The sequence below is a fragment of the Monodelphis domestica genome, chromosome 3 (assembly GCF_027887165.1).
Source record: "Monodelphis domestica isolate mMonDom1 chromosome 3, mMonDom1.pri, whole genome shotgun sequence".
Taxonomy (NCBI): Eukaryota; Metazoa; Chordata; class Mammalia; order Didelphimorphia; family Didelphidae; genus Monodelphis; species Monodelphis domestica.
Window position 1 is genome coordinate 417,123,454 of NC_077229.1, and position 22,057 is coordinate 417,145,510.

A 22,057-nucleotide genomic window follows, 5' to 3' on the forward strand; every position below is an offset into this window, starting at 1 on the left:
ACCAGTCCACATGTACCTATACAGTATTAATACAAATTCCTGCAACTCCCCCAGCTTGGGTAAGGAAATGTTCCCACTGCAAAGAAAAAAAAAAGGATGATGTGGTTTTAAAATAGCTTCTGTTGCTTCCAGAGAAAGGAGAAAAGCTGGGAAATTCTGGCAGTGTGGTACTGTGGAAAGAGAGATGATATTGGATTTTGCTTCTTACGCCCTGGGTTTAATGACTGACTCTTTGACCTTGAGCAAGTCACTTAACTTTATCTTCCTCAGTTTCCTCACCTTTAAAGTGAAGATAACAGTACCTACCTCCAGGTATTGTTGTGAGGATCAGATATAATTGTAAAGGATTTAACACAGTGCACTTAATAAATATTTGTTCCCTTCTCCCGGCCATTTAGTAATCTGAGCCTGAAATGGAATTTACACACATATGCACCTACCTCAAGCAATGAATGACTACATAACAGGCTTTCTCTCAGGAACTTTTAAGAATAGAATGATTCTACATCAACATGCAGACCTTTTAAAGAATAAGCAATTCACACACAAGTATTTCCTAGATGTTCACTATATGGCAAATACCAAGTTTGGGGAGTCCTATCCTTAAGAAGTTTATATTTTATCAACTATTAATTTATTTTTATAGATTATTTATTCTGAGAAACTCCACCTATACATATTCATACAAAGCAATTAACTTAATTGTTTCAATTGTCAAACCTGAGTAGGGAAAAATCTAATTGGGTCAGTCAGATGGGGCCAGATGGTAAAAGACCTTGACCACCCTAATCCCAAAAGGGTAATTCTAACAATAATAACTTCAGACATCTAGCACCTTTGGGAAAGCTATCTAAGATCATTTTTATCTCTAATACATACATGCCCTGTAGAGACACAAGGTCTTGCCATTTGAATCCAAATTAATTTTGCCCTCAATCAAAAGGAAACAAATAATCATGGAAACATGAAAAAAAAAAGGAAACAAATACATTAGAAGGGCCAACACGAATGAGCAGTGAGGAACAAATGGTTTTGCCAAGATTAGAAAAATTTGGTATGAGTGTTCCCTGCATTTCTCTGTTTTTGGATGGGTCATCTGAGTCTTATAATCCTTAGAATTCTAAAATATTAGACCTGGAAGGGACCTTGAAGGTCATTCTAGGACAGTCTTTTAGTCATCTCTGTTGAGTGTTGTCAATACCAGGGGAAAACACATTTGGTGTTTTTAAGAGCAAACTTAGTTGTCAAAGAAAGTTGGAAGCAAAATCTGGGCACAGTTTTGACTAGAGTTCTCTGAATTTGGCTTTCTTAGATCTGATTCGTATACCTCCACATGTCTTTGAAAGTCTTGTTTAACCATTTCTTCAGATATTACCAACAAATGATATCAGACTGTTTCACAGCTAAGGCATCACTGTATAATGGAACTAGGAGAGATCTTAGAGTGAGTCATCTCTCCTGGAATCATGCAATCTGAGAATTAGAAGGATTCTCAGTGGCCATTTAGCCTAATCTCTTTACTTTACAGAGGGGAAACTGAGTGCAAAAAAAGGCTAAATAATTTTCCAAAAGTCATACTGGTCAAAAGTGACCAAATGGGATTTGAATATAGGCCTTCCAAATTCTGAGACCACAAGAGTAGAGATGTACAAGGCCATACAAGGAATTAGTGTCAGATCCAAGTAATATAGGCTTTAACCACTTTCTGCATATCTCAAGTCTACATGGGTACAATTAACCTGGAGGTAGTTAGGTGGCACACTGAATAGAGTGATAGGCCTGAAGTCAGGAATATGAGTTCAAATCTGACCTCAGACACTACCACCTATGTGATCCTGAGCAAGTCACTTTACTTCTATTTGCCTTAATACACTGGAGAAGGAAATGACAAACCACTCCAATTTCCTTGCCAAGAAAACCTCAGGGATAGCCGTGAGAGTTGGACTTGATGGAATAAAAACAAGGTATTTTCTTTTGGTTACTCAGACTATGTGCCCCCCATCCTCCAAAGACAGGAAGACAAAATAAATAAATAAACAAATAAATAAATAAACAAATAAATAAATAAATAAATAAATAAATAAATAAAGTTCTCTTTTTGAAGGCAACTGGGGGCACAGTGGATAGAATGGAAAGATCTGAGCTCAAATCCAGTCTCAGACACTTGCTAGCAAAGCAACCCTAAGAAAGTCATTTAACCTCTACTTCTGTTTTGGCTAAAGAATGGGGATAATAACAGTACCTGCCTCATGGGCTTATTGTGAGGATCAAATGAGATGATATTTATAAAGAAATTAGCACAGTGCCTGGCATCTAGTAGCACTTGGTACTAGGCTAGGTCTAGTCTAGGTACTAGGTCTCCTAACCTTTTCTTCCTCTCCCACCCCCATATCTTACTATGAGCAGATTGGCAGAGTGGGAACAAGTCTTGGCTTTAGCATTTATTAGATATGTGGGCTTTGGTCTGGTCAAAGCCTCCTCATCTATAAAATGATAACCATGATTTTACACAGTATCATGAGGAAAGTTCTTCACAAATTAACTGGGTTGCTGTTTTTAGTGCTATTGTTATATTGGAAAGCACATAATGTAGAAATCACAGTCTGAATCCATTAGAAGGAACAAATATCCTCAGAAAGATGATGTAAGGAAAGGAAATCTACCTATGAAACAGTAAGTTCTCAAGCAGGAGAATGGTAACTGCATTTCTATGCAATAAGATGCCATCTGGACCTCTCCCAGGTCTTACTTAGAAGTCCACCGTCTCTATCCAGTGACTTAAAAGGCCACATTACTATCTCTGAGACCAATCTGGGCAGAATTTTTATAGCTGCTCCTGAGGACAGACTATTTTTTAAAGGTCTGGAGGAGAAGTTTAAGTCCAAACTTAGAGAGCAAAGATGGGTCTAGCAAAGGCAAATGAATGACTTGTTTGAGAATAAGAGGTTAACCTGGACAGAACCTTTCCATTTATACTTCTAAAAGTGAGGAAAGGGCATGGTGTACCAAGAAAGCCCAAGAGATTCAAGTGGAGAAGTATATATTCTTGGAAGAGGTGTTAGTGTACACCATTTGGCACTTGCACCTTGGAAGCCAATTATGGGATAGATACCAACCAGAAGAAACATAGTCTAGAAAATGAATTCACTGCCTGATCTTGACAAATGACCAATGCATTGTGTAATCCTTTTGAAAAGCATTGTTTTGGTCAAGCTAAGTTATAATTCTTTTCTTTCTCTAGTCTTTTTCAGCTTGAGAACACAGAAAAGTGAAATTCTTCTCCCTTAGCATTTGGTGGACCTCTTCTCTGCCTGCCAAAGCAATAGTTCTTCATTGTACTAAGATTTAATTCAGTTAAGCAGACATTTACTGAACACCTACTAGGTGTGAGGTTATCAAATTCAATCTGACTGTCTTTTGATTGTCTTCCAAAGTGTTTCTAGACAATAAATGACACAGAAGAGATAATATATTTTGTAAAGCACAATAGAAATACATTTTGTAGGTTCTGTAGAAAGAATGTGTTTTATAAAATGCTTTACAAACCTAAAAGCATTGTTGTTATTTCAGTTGTTGCTATTGTTGCTGTTTCTGTTTACCATCCCTTGCCCTTCTCTTCAAGCATCTTACACAATTTGATACACACCATTGTCCTATGTGGCAGCATCAGTATCCTTACCTGTCTGAAAAGGGAGGGAAGATATGTATATGAGTTATATGTCTAGGAATCTGACTGTGGGGAAAGACTATATGCATGCTCAGAATTCTTGAGAAGCAGTCAGGATCAGAGAAAGCTACATGGACAGGAGAATATTTGATTAGGACCTTACTGAAAGGGCATGAAGAAATGAAATGGAAGAGTATCTCCGCCTGAAGAAATCTCATAAGCAAAGGCTCATAGGAAGGGAAATTTTCAGGAAATCACAGGGGTCTTGTTTGGCTGGAATTTAGAATATGTAAAGGAAAGAAGTGGGAGATTAACCTAAAATTAAATTAGAACCAGGATAGTAAGGGCCTTAAATGTTAGGTTAAAGAGTTTCTACCTGATACAGTAAACAACAGAAATACATGGAAGGATGTTCAAGTGAAGCAGTAACATGATTGCTTTATCCATCCATTGGGAAGATTAATCAGGGATTATGCATGATAGTGTGGCAAAGGTAGAGAATGGAGACAGAGAAATTAGTTAAGAAGTTATTTGTAATAGCCCATGGGAGAGGTCGTGAAACAGAGATGGCACATAGTACCAGGGAGTAGAAAGAATATGACAACTGTGAAAGTCATTTGGTGTAGTGGAAAAAGTCACCTGATTTGGAGCCTAAAGGCTTGATTTGGAGCCTAAAGACCTGGGTTCCATTCTCATCTCTGCTTCATGTTACCTTGTACAAGAGAACTTGGCAAGTCACCTTCCCACTCTGGGCTTCAGTTTTTTCTTCTACAAATTAGGGGAGTTGGTCTAAATGATCTCAAAAGTCCATGATCCTAGATATAAATAACAGAGCCTAAAACATGGTTAGACATAGGAATGAGAGTGATGACCTCATGATTTTAAGGGGAGATGATCAGAAAGATGGTGATACTGTTTACAGAGTCAGGAGAGAGAATAGGGTTGGAAGGGAAGATGAATAGTTTAGTTTTGAAAATGTTGAATTTGAGGTGACAGTGGGACATCCTGAGTTTCCATGGCAATGGTAACCTAGAAAAGATGAAAATAAGTCTTTGCTATATAATGAACAGAGCACTAGGATGAAGGACTGAAAACTCAGAGTCTAACCCTGGCAACATGTACTTCACTTCACCCTGGGCACCTTGTATTCCACAGAGCCCTAGGCTAGCCCTCAGGAAATCAGGTTTGTAATATTAGTTGCACCATCAACTTGGACATCTCCCTTCAATTGTCTGAGGCTGTTTCCTCATCTCCAAATTGGACACAACAATACCTACCTGCCCCCACAGAATTGAGGACCAAAGGAAATCATGGATAGGAAGACAAATGCTGCAAAATCTGAAGGACGGTAACCATGTACTTTCTCCCCTTATTTTATTATTATATTTTCCCAATTATATGTAGATACAGTTTTTAATAATCTTTTTCTGATACTTTGTGATCCATGTTCTCTCCATTCTGCCTTCTCTTCCTCCCTCCTTGCCATGTAACTTCTGATGCCTCAATTTTCCATCTATAAATGAGAGTAATAACACAGTATTAGTAGAATTCTGCAGTGAGTTTGAAAAGTAAAGTCAAAAAAACTTTAAGGTTGTTCTACCCTATCCCTCCTACCATGACTTCATGGAAGGAAGGAAAAGAAATAAATACTTATTAAGAGCCCATACAAATATCATTTCATCTGACCCTCATCACAACCCTGGAAGGTAGGTGCTATTATTATTATCCCCATTTCACTTGAGCAAACTGAGGCAGACATAGATTAAATTACTTGCTTAGAGTCACATAGCTGAGGCCACATTTGAATTCAGTTCTTCCTGACTCTGGGCCCAATGCTCAATCCACAGCACCACCTGGTTACCAATAGGAAGTCTCTTCTCATGCATGAAAGAAAAAAGAGAAATTTTAAGCTCTTATCTTAAGAAAGTCCCACTGGCACAATAGAAAGTGTGTTGCATAAAAATCAAAGGATCCAAGTTTAAATCTTGACTCTATTGTTTACTAGCTCTGTGACCTGAGTCTGAGCTTCTGTTTCCTCATGTGTAAAATGAGAAGCTTGAGCTAGGTAGTTTATAAGACCCTTCCTAGCTCTAAACCTAGGATTCCATTTCTGAGTTGTATCTTCCTTTGATTCTTACAGAGAGCAAAATAGGTTTGGAAATGGATTTTCAATTGGAATTTTAATGGATTCTGGATTCACCCAAATATTTAGAGTCATGATATCATAGACCTTTAGGTCAAGAAGAGACTTTAGAAATCATTCATAATTCAACCTCATTTTGTAGAGAAGGAAACTGAGGCACAGGAGAGTTTTAACATGAATCCCTAGAATTATTTCTCCCAGATGATCCCAATATTTGATTTCCTGTAGAGTACATGTCTGGATGATAGACTTCTTTTATTTTTTCCCCTTCCATATCAATTCTCCATTTTGAGAAGGGAAAGTCTCAATGGATACCCAATTTTTAAAGGAAATTCATTTTTTTAAAAGTAGGCAGGATGCTATAATGCCTGTTGGCCACCAGAGGGAGAACAAGTATCAGAGATCTCCAGGCAAGTTAAGTGGCAGCTTTCCTGTTTTCTCCAGGTGCTGTCCCCTGGCTATCGGGGTTGCCTTTCTTCCCTCCAGAGCCCTGGGACAAAACCTTGTCCTACAGCAGCAGACTGGCTCTCAGAGGTCCTATTCCTGAGCGGTGGCAATGCAAGAAGCTAGAATTGAGTAAATCAGAAGAGCAACCTTTTACCTTTTATTTCACTCTCCCTCTCCATCCCACCCTCAAATCCAAAAAAAATTTTAAAACAATCATTATTATTATTGATTATCTAAAATGCAAAATAGTATTCGAATTTACAGTCAGGAAGTCACCTGGAGAAGTCATCTCCATCTCCCGGCTTCCATTTAATAGCCATAGGATCTTGGTTCAGTCATCTGAACTCTGGGGGCTTTGATGATCATGCTAGCAAAGCTTCAGGTGATATACAGAACATTTGTTATTATTATGTTGTCATCATTATTCTAGGCTCAACATGAAAGACCCTTTGATATCTCGAAGGAATAAGCAAACTAGGTTGTAGGCTTTAGAACTGGAAGGTATCTTTGAGCTCATCTATTCATCTCCTCCCTAGCCTAGCCTCACCAACACATACCTGTCAAAGCACACGACCCTATGAGGGCCTGGCAAGGGACTGCAGAAGATCCAACATGTTCTTTGCATCCTGCTGGAAACAAAAGCAGATTGCCTCCTTTTTGTAGATTAGAATACAATTCTCATAGAAAAGGGAGAGCACTTCTTAAAGGTGAATAATTTTTCAATTTTCTCCTCATTGGAGTTACTTTTTAGTATCACAGGTCTAGAACTATAAAGGGGCTTGACAAATTACCTAGTCCAATTCCCAATTCATTTTCCAGATGAGGAAACAGAGTGACTTGCTCCTCATTGCCCAGCCAGTAAGTGTCAGAAACAGGATTTGAATTTGGGTCTTTTTAGTTCTAAGGCTAGCACTCTCTTCATTGTGCTATGCTACTTTTCTTAGCAAGTATTGGGTTAGATTAAGTACCTAAAGTAATGTCCTGTCATAGCCAGATTGGATCAAACTCATGATTTCATTTTTTAGACTTTCATAATGTGCACTGTGTATGGTCACAGAATCCTCTACACTTCATCCAGCAGATTGATTAGGGTAAAGACATCAAATCATAGAATTAAATCATAGAATCATAGAAATCATTAATCATAGAATTAAAGTTGGGAGTAAAGTTAAGTCATCTAATAAAGCCATTCATTTTCCATTTGAGGAAACCGAGACCCATTATGGGAAGGGATTTCCCCCAGGTCTCCCTGAATGACCATCAATTGGTATACTACTGGACAGTAAATAAAAATACATCCCCAGCAGTGTCCCTGCACCTTAGCCAAAGATAAAGCCTTCACTGGCCTTTCCAGGGTCTACCTTTGATGAACCTCTAAAGCCACCAATAACCACCAAGTGATTTATCTACTTCTGCCTCCTGTTTCAAACTCAGCCTTTCATCAGTAAGGACTATACAGGTTAAGCTGCTGTATTCCGGGCTGCCCTGTTACATTTACTATTCCCCAGGAGGAAAAAAATAGTAGCCTAAAGGAGAGGAAAGGGAGATCATATCATGAGTATCTCAGAACAAATGAATGACACTTCACATTAGTTAAATAAATATGACTTGATTGTGTCATAAATTAATATATCCAAAAACAAAATCTGGCGCCCTTGTAGGTGAAGAGATAAACAATGAAATAAGGCTACATTATAAGGCAAGAGATTGTGTGGGTTTGAGTCAGCAAGGAAGGTTTCATGGAAGGCGTGGCACCTGAGCTGGGCTTTGAAGATTGGGTAGGCGTGGGACAGATGGTGAGGAGGTAGAGAAGACTCTAGGTTCTGTGCAGCCTCAGGAAAGAACCAGAGGCAGGAATGTGTAAAGCATGTTCAGAACTGTGAGACCAGTCTGGTTGGAGGGTTTATATTAAGGAAGAGGGTGAGACATGGCAACGCAGTTCTTCCTATGAATGATGGGAAGTGTATACCAGGGATGCATTGGTTTGATTTTGTGAGTGATTCTCCACAAAGTAGAAAGCATTGGTTTTTACAGAAGAAGGAGAGAAATGATTGTTGAAGAGATGAGGCAGATGAGGGTAGGGCTGAATCAGCTAAATAGAAATAGATCAAGTTTGATTTCCTTCATATTCTTCTGATTTTCCATGCCCCTTTTCTATTGCCTGGCACCATCATGCTGCTCTTGACTTTCTAAGAATTCCACAGAAGTGCCCTATTTGAACCTGCCCCCTAATGTCTTTTTTTCAATCCTTACTTCCTGTCTTAGTAACAACTCTAAGACAGGAGGGTAAGGGCTAGCCAAGTGATTTGCCATGGTTCATACAGCTATGAAGTACCTAAGGACAGATTTGAACCCAGATATTCACAACTTCAGGCCTGGCTCTGTATCCATTGTACAGCCTAGCTCCCCCCCACCCCACCCCACCATTTCTAATGCTTTATATCTTCTTTCTCCCTCTAAAATTTGTGTGTCCTGTTTCCCATGTTCTCGAGTTCTTGCATACAACTAGGAATCATCTAATGAACTAATTGATTTGAAGATATCTATGAATGATTGATATATTTCCCTGCACTGGCCAGAAATTAGATCAAGCCTAAGACTTGCCTTAGCATTGATTAGGAATATAGAGAAGGCATTGTCAGGAAGCTTCCAACTCAGGAAGGGGTCAGGGGCAGCAGCATGATCTTAGGTGGTAAGGAGTTGATCACTAAGGGTTCCAGGGTGTTAGATCAAGTGTTAAAGGTTGAATATAGGGCCCATATCCAAGCATGAGTATAAGCCACTATAACCAATAGCATTTGAAGAACAAGAAAATTGGCATGGTCTGGGAGTCACAAGAAGAATGTCCAAGGTTTGAGGTATCTGAAGAGTATGGACTATGTTCTCCTGCTGTTTGGGGTGGGGGGAGCAGGTAGGTGGGAAAGAATTTAGAGCTCATAATAAAATTGAATTAAAAATTAAAATAGTACATGTAAAATAATATACTTATTCCAGATCACTTGGTCCTAAAATTCCTTAAAATATTTAATCCAACTACAGTTCCCTAGACAACAACGATTCTCTCTAGATAAGACAGAGGAGATTTTTATATTTTACTTCAGAACACATTACCACCACCACTGAATTGGAATTCACCCATGGGATCTCTGGGTCAAATTCATCATCATCAATACATTCTATAATCCTAGGATTACTCTGAGCCAATCGGGAAGCATCTTTATTACATGGTCAACTTCTGGTGCTTTTCATGTTTCTGTGTAACGAGGCACTGACTAGAAATATTTTCACTCTCCACCCAAAGCCAGGTATGAAATAAAAAGAACTAGCAACTCCAATTCAATTTTGTCCCATCATCTCCAAAACAGAATGCCATACGCTTGTACAAATATCAGAAAGCTAGCTCTTCTATTACACAAGTGTGAGATAGTTTTATTTTCATTATTGTACTTGGTGTTATAAGGTATCTCTAGGGAAGAATAGGTCTTTTATCTACAGTTATTGGATGGGGATTGTTTTTGTTTATTCAAAGATATTTTACTTTGCAGTTATATGTAATAATAATTTTGAACATATATTTTCCAAAATTATAAGATCTGAATTGTCTCCATCCCTCACTCCTTTCCCTTCCCCACACCCCATGGAGTTAGTAAGCCATTTGATCGGGGTTATACATGTATTATCATGCATAACATACTTCCACATTGGTCATTGTTTAAAGACTATACTCACATAAAACTAAAACTCCAAAATATAACAGTAAATAAGCTAATGACAAAACATAGTAGGCTTTGATCTGCATCTGACTCCAAAGTTCTTTCTCTGGAAGCAGATAACATTCTTTGTCATAAGTCCTTCAGAATTCAGATCCTCCAGATCACTGTATTGGTGATAATAGTTGAACCTTTCACAGTTGACCATTACACAATATTGCAGTTACTGTATATAATATTCTCCCAGTTCTGCTTATTTTGCTCTGCATCAGTTCATATAAATCTTTCTGGCTTTTTCTGAAATCACCCAGGCAGAATAGTTCTAAAAACATGGTGAGCATAAGCTTTGAGATGAAAAAGCAGCACCTCTTTCCTACCAATGTAATTACATCCCTACTATTCCTTTCTCAAATTTAAGGACCAGATTGGAAATGACATTTTCCTTTGCTTTTTCAGAGAGAAGAACGTATCTGTGCAGAAACACAAAGATCTTCTTGTTAGGTAAGAAACCAGACATCCAGCTTATGGGTAAGAGAGAGGCAGTGTTCTGGGCTGTTTATCACTCCCAGAGTTTTATGGGAAATCCTTACTCAAAAACAAGAGGTTTCCTAGACAGGACAGACAAATCAGACATGCAGTCTCTCTCACATCTTATATTCCATCTGCCCCTTTTATTAGACTCTAATGTCTGTCTGATTCATTTGCCTATCAGATTGGAGACCTATTTTCTCACCTTAAAGCCAACAAAATCCTCTCCTTTAACCTCCTCTCCTTCACTAGGTCAAGCAGCAATGCCTGCAGGACTTGAAATCCTTTTCCTTCAAAGAACAGATTCATAGGATCTGAATTGTGCAGGTTATAAGTATACCTGAAGGGAAATATCATTCCCTAAATCTTTTTAATAAGTAGATGTTCATATTTACTGATTAGTGAGTTGGTTGGTGCAAAGCAATTCAATTCAGCTTTTTAATCAGATATTTATTAAATGCCTAGTGTCTAAAAGGTACACTTCTAGGTGCAGATGATTCAAAAGCAAAAACCAAACAGTCTTTTCTCTAAAAGTTTTTATGGGTAATATGACAAACAAACATTTGTCTGGGACTCAAGCATACTATTTCAGATAAGAGGTACTTTTAGAAATAGCATCTACTAAAAATTATACCTCATGAGACTTAACTGATGCTTTGTTTTGTTTTTAAAACCTTCTGTCTTAGAATTAGTACTCTATTTTTTCTGAATCAGAAGGGCCATAAGTGCTGGACCATGGGTATTAAGTGACTTCCCCAGGGCTACATAGCCAGGAAGTGTCTGAGGATTTCCTAATATTGAACCATTCTTGTATTCCTGGTATAAATCCCACCTGATCATAATGAATAACCCTCATGATCATTTGCTGGAGTCGTTTTGCTAGAATTCTATTTAAGATTTTTGCATCTATGTCCATTAGGGAGATTAGTCTATAGTTTTCTTTCTCTGTTTTTGACCTGCCTGGCTTTGGAATCAGTGCCATATTTGTGTCATAAAAGGAATTTGGTCAAACTCCTTCTTTGCTTATTCTGTCAAATAGTTTGTATAATATTGGGATTAGTTGTTCGTTGAATGTTTGATAGAATTCACTTGTGAATCCATCTAGTCCTGGGGAGTTTTTTCTTAGGGAGTTCTTTGATGGCTTGTTCAATTTCTTTTTCTGATATGGGATTATTTACATATTCTATTTCTTCTGTTAATCTAGGCAAGTTTTATTTTTGTAAATATTCATCTATATCACCTAGATTGCCATATTTGTTGCCTTATAATTGGGCATAATAATTTTTAATGATTGCCTTAATTTCCTCTTCATTAGAGGTGGATCTCCCTTTTCATCTTGGATACTGCTGGTTTGATTTGTTTCTTTCCTTTTTTAAGTTAAATTGACCAGTACTTTATTTTGTTTGTTTTTTTTCAAAGTACCAGCTTCTAGTCTTATTTATTAAATCAAAAGTTCTTTGACTTTCAATTTAATTTCTTCTTTGATTTTTAGGATCTCTAATCTAGTCTTCATCTGAGGATTTTTAATTTTTTCACTTTCTAATTTTTTAATTTGCATGCCCAATTCATTGACCTCTGCCCTTCTTAATTTGTTAATATATGAACTCAAGGATATAAATTTCCCCCTGAGTACTGCTTTGGCTGCATCCCATAGATTTTGAAAGGATGTCTCATCATTGTCATTTTCTTCAAGGAAATTATTAATTGTGTCTATGATTTGTTCTTTAACCAATTTTGGAGAATCATGTTATTTAATTTCCAATTAATTTTTGATTTGCCTCTCCATGTACCCTTACTAATTATTATTTTTATTGCATTGTGATCTGAAAAGATTGCATTTATTATTTCTGCTTTTTTGCACTTGTTTGTCATGTTTTTATGCCCTATTACATGGTCAACGTGCTTACTTTTTATAAGGACCACATCAGTTCACAGCAAAGTTGTTTAATATCAAACAGCATAGCAATTTAAGTGCCAAGAACATATTTCTTTTATACATGTTAAGGAATGCATTGTCCCAAAACTTTACCATCCCACCACTGAGGAAGGCACATATGCTGAAAACATGAAAAGGAAACACTCATGAAAAGTCAAACAGAGAGCATACATGTAGTCAAGGAACCTATAGGAAAGGAAACATGCCAAAAGTGAAGATATACATTGGGACATGTGGTATAAGTATGGCTAGAACAATTTATACCACTGAAATTGCACTTCAGGGATTGCATCAGACTACTTACTACTAGATATTGTCTCTATATTTTCAGTTGTTTCCATCTTTTCTGGTCCTGTGGTCTCCCTAAACTGCTCTCTGCCACTCTGATGATTTTCAGTTATTTGGCCTCTTCAGGACCAACTGCTATTTTGTTCTCCCAGGACACTAACCCAGCTGAGAGGGCTAGTGATGCTTTAGTGCTTAATCTAGGACTAGGAGCCCCTATACACAAGCCAAGTGGCCAGAAAGGACAAGAAACAACAAGATGAAGAGAATCTTCAGGCAAAGTTTAATTCTATTCTTTTGACCAGCCTTTCCAGAAATCAACTCACATCCCTGGCCCCAAACAACTACCTGACTTAAGGTTGGAAATTTTCTTTTAACTTCTGCCAATCTCTGAGTCTTAGTCTGTTAACTCCAAAATTATTTCACAGAAAATCCACAGGAGATGAGGAATTTGGAGGAAAGAAACCACCCTCTAGGATCCTAAACTGCTGCCAGTTTGGCATGCAAATAAACCTGAGGCAAAAACAAATGAACCAGAGGATGTGTCTTTTTTCCACATTACTGCCTTTATTATTGATACCTGAGACTCACAAAATCTCTAGTACAGACAGCCTTCTGGCCTGACCATGAACACTTCTAGTCTTTCTCCATATAAATAAGCAAGATACAGTTTTTGAGAGTGAACAGTTTAAAGCAGAAATCCGAACAAAAAACTCTTGAGAATTTTTAAGGAAAATTAGGGAAGTCTTCATGAAGGAAATCACACCAACAAATAAGAAATCTGAGAGAGGAAGATAAAGTCTATATATTGCAGAAGGGGGAGGAAGGATGGATAAACGGGAAATACGTGGAGGCGGAAGATTGCAGATTGATTTCAGGAAGCTACAGCTAGTAGTCCAATTTGGCAGCAAGTAAAATTAGTGAAGGAATATATTGCAAAATATAGATAGAAAAAGATGTGGGAGCCAAAATTTTAAGATGCCACAGGAGGCTAAGTGATTTTTATTTTATCTGTGGGATCCCCATTATAATAGGGAACCACAAAAGGGTTTTGAGCCAGGTAGAATCATGATTAGATCTATGCCTTAGAAAGATTATTTTGACAATTGTGTGAAGGGTGGATTGGAGATCTGAAATAGTCAGGGAGACCGATGAGTAGGAGGAAGACTTAGAGGAGAGGGAAAATTCAAGAGATGTCATAGGAGTTGAATTGACAGAATGGAACAATATATTAGAGAGTTATGGACAGGAAAGAGACATTAGTGATTACAGGGTCCTGAACATGAATGAAAGGATGGTGGAAATAATAAAGTTTGAATGAGATTTGAGTAGAGACACGAGTTCTATCTTAAATGTTGTGCATTTGTGTTGTTAGCAGGACACATCTAATAGGAAATTAATAATGAGAAACTGAAACTCAAGAGAGAATTTCAAGCTCGATATAGAGATATTAAGGAGTCATAGTATCGAGATTATATCTGTGTATATGAGAATAGAGATCAAAAACTGAAAAGAAAAGATAGCCTAGAACAGAGTCATGAGGGATAGCTAAATTTAGGGAACAGAAGGCAGATGTTGAACCAAAAAAAAGGAAACTGAGAACCGCTTTTCTTTCAAAAGAGCAATGTCATGGAAACCAAAACAGGAAAGTTTATCCAGAAGGAGGAAGTCATTAAAGTGATGAAGGTTGCAGAAAGATCAAGGATGATGAAGATTGAAAAGATCATTAGATTAAACAATTAAGAAATTCATGGTAGCCTTTGGGAGAGCAGTTTCAGTCAAGTTATAGAGTTGGAAGCCAGACCAAACTTAGATCAGCACATGCTGGGATGAACAGCTATTATAATATGTCTATGAGCAGGAAATAGGTAGCCTAAATATTGCTACCTCAGACTATCAGTCTTCAGATTGACATTAGCTCATTATCAACCTCTCCAAGTATGTTGACCCCTTTAAAATTTTTAAAATGTCACAGACTCTCTCATGATAGCAGGTATAATATTGATCTGGCTGAATAAGAAGATAAATCATGACCAAAGGCTGCTATGAATTCTCTAATGCTTTTGGAGAAATCTGTAATTTATTAATCACCACAGCCTCTCTATCTGTTTGGAAAGAATAATGCATATATGTGTGAGACAGTTCAGTCTACAGATGGCGTGTTCGCCTATTCATCAGACTTGAGTCACGCTGCATATTTTGTTGGAGCTAAATAAAGATCAACATGCCAATGCTTGCTGAACAGATGGATTCTTGGACCCTTTGCCATAACTCCAAGGCTCCCTAGGGATTCTCCATGCACAGGTTGGGAACCACTGTCAAAGATTCATAAAACATGAGTGTGACAGAGAGTTGAAACCATCCAGAGGTGGCATCTGGAGAGAGAACTATTCAAAAGGGATTGGTTCTCCAATTAACCCCATGAGTCATCTTTTTCCCATTTTTTTGAAAGAGCCTTCTTAATAAGCAGTAACGATGACAAATTTTTCTTTTTTTCCGATTGTTCTACAGTATGCTATAGTTTTCAAAACTTTTCCATATGTTATCACCTTGGATCCTCATAGCATCCCTGTGAGGTAGGAAAGTGGGAATTATTATCCCCAGTTTACAGATGAAGAAGCTTAAAGAGTTATTTCCCCAAAGGTCGTGTCCATGACTTTCAACGCCAGAAAAATTCATGGCCCTACATCACCCTCCCTATCCACTACCATCACTACCAAAGATCAGGCTCTTCTCCAATAATGAGTGAGAACTGTTCATTGGATTCCAACTCAGGGTTAAAGGCCAAAAGCATACATTTTGTCCCCATGTAGGGCAATTACTTTTGCCTTCTTCTCTGGTCCCCTCTTATCTCTTATGTCTAAATGGTTCTACTCATGAAATCAGGAAAAACGATAGAAAAGGTACAGATGATTCCCCTTCACGAACACTATTGTTTCATATAAACTGACCTACTTGCTATTTCCATATAGGACATTCTACTTCTCATTTCTATGTATTTGCACAGGCCATCTGTCACCCATACCAAGAATGCATTCCGTCCTCTTAAACTTTTGGGATCCTCAGCTTTCTTTAAGGCTCAAGACCAGTGCTACCTCCTACAGAAGACTTTTTCTGATTTCTGTAGTTGTTAGAATCCTCCCTAGACTCCAGAAATTGCTTTGTTTTACCTATACATGTACTCATCTGTGTACATGTTCTTCATCAGCCTGTCCCCACGCACATGCACATACACATGTGATGTAAGCACTTGATAGACTGTTTTGGTGTTTTCCTTTTATCTCCAGCACCTGAGATATTTAATGATACATATTGATGCTTAATAAATACTTAATGAATGAATGAAAGAGTTGGCTTTAAGCTGGCCCTCAATGAATGAGAAGGGTTTCCATAGAGAGAGATTGGGGGAGGACGTTTGCAGCAGATGGAATGGCTTAAGTCCTCTCCAGAGACATGGTAGGGCTATATTATTGGATTCAAGCTTTAGAAATGTATGGATATATTACTGCCCCTAAGAGAACCAATCTTGTGATTTGCTTGCTCCGACCCAGCCTCATCAATAGCCCTTTCATGTCTGTTACCTGACTGCTGGGTTGGTTTTTGTTTTCTTTTTTTTTTTCTATTCACTAATCACAGTGTGAGATGAGCAGCCGGCCTCGAAAGGACATGCCTGAGACCCACAGCAGTCCCCTCTTGGTAGACTCTCTCTCTGACAGATGCAGACTTTATGAGTCAGAGTTCATGTGCCCAACATGGACCCCACGCTCCCCAGACAGCCACCCAGGTCTTCCTCTCCTGGAAATGCCAGAAGAAAAGGTACACCCTACAATTCTTGTATAGCTGGTGGGTAGAAGAGGATGGATAGTCTCAGTATGGGTGGATGCTCTAGTTTTTCCCTGAAAACAAGGGTTGGAGGGAGCTGGGAGGTAAGCAGCAGCATCCCCAGCAGCAGCTTTAGAATCATAGAATCAGATGATGTTTGATTACCAAAAGGGACCTTTGAGATCATTTAACCCAACCTCCTCATTTTACAGTCAAGAATAACTTAACCTATAGTCAAATGGTGAATTAGTGGCATAACTAATGTGACTGAACAATAACCAAGGAACTCAGTTCAGATAGCTGTACTGGGGAATATTTGCTAAATATTTAAAAAAAATACTTTTGGCATACCTTCCTTTCACCCCCACAGAATTCCAAAAGATGGAAATAGGTCATTAATATAAAAACATCAGAATGTCACCTTGGGCAGCCCTGTAGTCCCTTTGGTCCAAGATTCCCTGTTAGACCCAAATGAAGTACAAAGGGAAGATAGTGGAAGGGTTGGTAACTTTCTATGCTGTACAAATTAAAAGATTGGAAGCCTGCCCCAGTCACCCTCAGCTTCCCCTCCTAATACATCATTTAGCTAAACAAGTGAAACTCATGAAGACTCATTGGTGAGCCCCCTTGGCTAAAAGAAATATCTGACTCCTGTCTGTGCTGTGGAGCCTGGTATAACAGAGCAGATGAGGATATTCTGATACAGGAATCAGATGTCTCCAAGTGCCATGATGGTTCCATTAGAGAACTCCAGAAGGACTGGAGAGCCTGAGAATGGCTGATCTAACATATTCTTGAATATAGAAAAATGTTATATTTCATAATGTGCCCTCTCTTAGGGACAATGAGTTTTCCACATCGTATACCATCTGAAGATAGGTGTTTCCTTTGTCCTATCATGCCTAGACATGGGAATAAGGCCCCAGTATTTTTCTCTGTTGCCTTTATGCATTTGTTGACTCCAATCCTATTTCCTCCCAAACTGCATGTCTCTATACTGAAGAGTCTTCTTAGCACAGAAATAAATGAAGGCATCATGATACAGTGGAATGAGCACTGGAGTTAGGGTTGAGAGACTTAGATTCTAATCCTCCTCTACCATTAACTGGCTATGTAATATTATTCAAATACACCTGTGATCTTCTTGTTATGGATGTTTCCTCCAAATAATACAGATAGCAACATTTGTCATGATAGTCATCAATATATTGACCTCATTTTTCTTGCCTGTAAAATGAGGGTGAAATGGAGCCTTGAAATCTCTGATAGCTACTGGATATGTGGCTCTGGAAAAGTCACTCAGACTCTCAATATCCCTGTAACATATCCATATCCTACAGAGCTTGGATTCTTCCAATGGTAGATGGAGAGTTGGGTGGTGAAGTGGATAAAGCACTGGGCTTGGAATCATGAAAATTCATCTTCCTGAGTTCAAATCCTCCTTCAGACATTTACTAGCTGTGTGACCCTGTGCAAGTCACTTAACCCTGTTTGCTTCAATCTCTTTATCTAAAAATGAGCTGGATAAGGAAATGGCAAACCATTGCAGCATCTTCATTAAGAAAACCCCAAAATGGGGTCACAAAGACTTGGACACAACTAAAATGATTCAAGAACAACAACACTGGTAGACAGAGTTTGTTGGACTGATGAAATCACAAATCTAGTAAAAAAAAATTTTTTAATAGCTTAACTAGATAATCTCTAAGGTCCCTTTAATTCCTAAGAGTCTATGATTCTAAGGCAGCAGTCTTTGTTCCTTGCCCATTAGGGAAAGGTTGTTTACTAAGAAACATCCTGAAAGACTGAGTGTGGCTTCCCAAGGTGCCTCAGGGGGCTCAGATGTTCCTACTGGCCCTCCTGGAAATATCAGAGGAAAAGGTTCATAGTTCAGTTCTTCTGTGACTCATGGGTGAGGCAGAAGGGTTGGGAATAGGGAAGAGGCTAAGAGATGGGAATGACTACTACTCTGGAAGTAGGTCTTATTCTGTGGATAGTTCCACATAGAGCTGCCCCCATGAATCCACAGAAGAGAAAACCACTATATAAATTCTCTTCCTTGATAGGGGAAAAAATAATCTCATCTATCAGCACTGACCTCATCACTCCCTGAAATTCCCACCATTAGACTCACTCATTGAATTATTTTGAATTATATTCTCCAGAAGGATCCTATTTAAAATGTAAATGAAATAAAATATAACTTGGCTATGTTTATTACACTTCTTAGCTCCCATTTAACAGAGAACAGTTCCTTGAGGGATTACCCACAAAACAAAGATTTGTTGAAGGGGAAGTTGGGAAAAATCTGGAAAAGGGAACATTGGTCTGAGCAGAACATACTAGGCATCTGGGGAAACAAAGTAATGGCTTATGTATATGCATTCATGCATTTGTTGATGGTGGTGAACAACAACAACAAAAAAAAGCAACAAATAAAATTTCTCCAGAATATTCCCATTTAATCTGCAGCCCTTCCTGATCCTTCATCTGAGACCAAAAGAGCATCATTCCCTATGCTGTTCCCCACTACCATCACACACATAGAATAAGTAAATCCTATTGTTTGGGACGTTTTCTCAACTTTCCCCTCAACTCAAAAGGGTCTCCGGTCAGCCATGGAGGATAATCCTATTGTGAAAATTGAGAAACCCAGGAGAGAAAGGAGAGAAAGCACCATGTCCCGTCGGAGCCCAGGCTTTGGTGGCAGCAACATCAGTCTCTTCACAGCAGTGAGCTATCTCACTGGTGAGATGAAAGAGTACAGCAGTTGGATAAAAGGTAAGATGTGCTAGGGGGCATCAGAATAAGATATTGATATAGAGGACCACCCTGATCTACCAACCATGCTCTTTCCAAGGGCTGGTCATGTCTCCTGGGAACAGAGGGAGGAAGATGGTCTCTTTCTTCTAGCACTGGCAGACAATCACAGATATTACCCTCATCATCTCCTTCCCCACCTCCACCACCAACACCAACACACACACACACACACACACACACACACACACACACACACACTCTTACACTTGCTTTGGGGGAAATAGGTAGGAACATGATCTCCCCTCCTAATCTTGGAATTATGTGTATCCAGTGTAGTTTCAGCACTGATCATGTTTGAGGATTATAAAATCATAGATTTAGAGCTGGAAGGAACTTAACGATGACCTAGTCCAACATCCTTACTTTTGGAAAACATCTTCGGAGAACAAAGATGATTTGCCTAATGTCACTCAGTGAAGTACCCCTGTTCCCACCTATGGATTGCTTGAAGGAGCCAGGAGTCACCAATGACCATTCTTCTTCTAAGACGGAAGACCATCATACCTTACCATTTCGCCTATCATTCCTCCCTTCAAATGTTCAAGAATTGCTATCTGGCCTCTCACTGCTTGCATGCTGAGAACCCCTAGACCTTGGAACTTCTCATTTATCATCTTCAATTCCTTTGAACTCTTGTATAGTTGAGTGACCTGAGGTCTATTCTTGGTTTAGCCCACTAACTAGGTATGAGACCTTAGACAAATGTAATTCATTTTCTCCATCTGACCTAGATAAGCCTGCTCTAACTCTTAACTGTCTGTTGCTCCATAAAATCTATATATAGATGGGGCGGGGCAGCTGGGTAGCTCAGTGGATTGAGAGCCAGGCCTAAAGACAGGAAGTCCTGGGTTCAAATCTGGCATCAGCTACTTCCTAACTGTGTAACCCTGGGCAAGTCACTTAACCCCATTTGACTAGCTCTTAGCACTCTTCTGCCTTGGAGCCAATATACAATATTGACTCTAACATGGAAGGTAAGGGTTTTTAAAAAATAATTTATATAGACACTATAATTCTATACAATTATGAATTAGTGGGTATCTTAGTTTTCCTCTTGTTCAAAGCTTTGGTAAAGAAAAATTTCTTTTTTCTGTTATCTTCTTTCCTACCCGCTCATCTTTTCCCTCCAAGTGACTTTCTATCTTGTCCAAATCCTAGCTCACAATTAAATTATACAGTACTACAGAGAAAAATATTTTTTCTTTTTTCCCCCTAACTATTGTCCACAGGACATCTTCACCAACTGAACCTATGACTAGACCCTCAAACCCAGGATAGTACCTAAACCTTTAAGGAGGCAAGACTTGACTTCCTATAGATAGAATGTTAGATTATATTCCTCCTAGAACCTGATATGGTAGCAATCATTTTATGAGACTTTGAGATTTATAAAATGCTCTCCTCCTATAAGGTAAGTAGCACATGTAGTATTATCCCCATTTTGCAGATTAGGAAAGTGAGACTCTTCAAGAAAACATTTGATAGGCTTATGAATGCCAATAGCAGAGACTTTCCATTAGATATATAGCCAGAAGGGGAAGTGTTGGGTGGACCTCAGTGCCTTAGCTATATGGATCTCTTTCAGATAAGCCAGTGGCTCTCCAGTTCATCGATTGGGTCCTGAGGGGGACATCTCAGGTGATGTTTGTTAATAACCCAGTCAGTGGGTTCATCATCTTCATTGGACTCCTGATCCAGAATCCCTGGTGGACAATCACTGGAGGCCTGGGTGCAGTGGTTTCTACTTTGACTGCCCTTGCCTTGAGTCAAGACAGGTAGGTCCCTTCCTGTGGCTGGCTGGACAAGAGGGAAGGGATATATTTTTTAATTCATTTATTTCATTAATTAATTTAAAATATTCTTCCATGGTTATATGAATCACATTCTTTCCCTCCCTTCTTCCCTCCCCTTCCCATAGCCGATGAGCAATTCCACTGGGTTTTACATGTGTCATTGATCAAGACCTATTTCCCTTTTATTAATATCTGCACCAGGGTGATCATTTAGAGTCTACAGCCCCAGTCATAAGGGATATTTATTTTACTGGACACCTAACTAATGAAGTATTTACTGAACAATTCCTTTATGCCCCACACTGTACTAACAACTGTGGAAGAATACAGAATATAAGACATAAGTCTTGCCCTCAAAGAGCTTCTTTTTAATCTAGACAAATTAATAGCATGAGAAATAGCGAACAATATAAGACAGCCATGTGTATACTACAATATAAACTGTGTAATATAGGCAATGTGTGCTATAGAGTGCTGAAAGGGGAGAGAGACGGGATGATGAGCTGACTCACTGGGAAACGGGGGAGATGGAAGCAGAGTGGGGTTCTTTTAGTCAGGAAACCCAAGTTCAAATCCTAGCTCTGATATTTATTAGCTTTGGGGTCCTGGGGCATAAGTTTAGCTTTCCCCATATTTAAAATAAGAACAACATATATACTACCTGCCATACCAGGTTCTTGTGAGGGAAATGCTTTGTAAACCATATAAGTGCGAGTTATTGTGAAAAGGGGAAAGAATAGAAAGGGCATTCCAAGAGGAGGAAAGGAAATGGGTCCAAAAAGCAGAGTGGATGTGCGGTCTCTGGGGGGTTCAGTCAGGGGTCCTTGCTGACGAGAGCAGAAAACTGTGCAAGGGAATGGGAGGGAGGATCTATTGTCAGGGTGGGAACATATAATGTGTGCA

The 22,057-nt window shown here is 38.8% G+C and overlaps 1 protein-coding gene and 1 long non-coding RNA gene across 3 annotated transcripts in view; one reads left to right on the forward strand and one right to left on the reverse strand.

Annotated features, from left to right (window-relative positions):
- Positions 1–4,941: 4,941 nt before the first annotated feature.
- LOC130458486 (uncharacterized) overlaps positions 4,942–22,057 on the reverse strand; it is a 147,231-nt gene continuing 130,115 nt past the window's right edge. For both annotated transcript variants that reach the window (XR_008917829.1, XR_008917828.1), the window contains exon 3: positions 4,942–5,180. This is a non-coding gene — a long non-coding RNA (uncharacterized LOC130458486). The remainder of the gene's footprint in view (positions 5,181–22,057) is intronic.
- SLC14A2 (solute carrier family 14 member 2) overlaps positions 16,359–22,057 on the forward strand; it is a 72,130-nt gene continuing 66,431 nt past the window's right edge. Inside the window, exons 1-3 of the mRNA XM_056824377.1 lie at positions 16,359–16,532; positions 19,142–19,319; positions 20,947–21,136. Coding sequence (XP_056680355.1) covers positions 16,359–16,532; positions 19,142–19,319; positions 20,947–21,136 — 542 coding nt within the window. The remainder of the gene's footprint in view (positions 16,533–19,141; positions 19,320–20,946; positions 21,137–22,057) is intronic.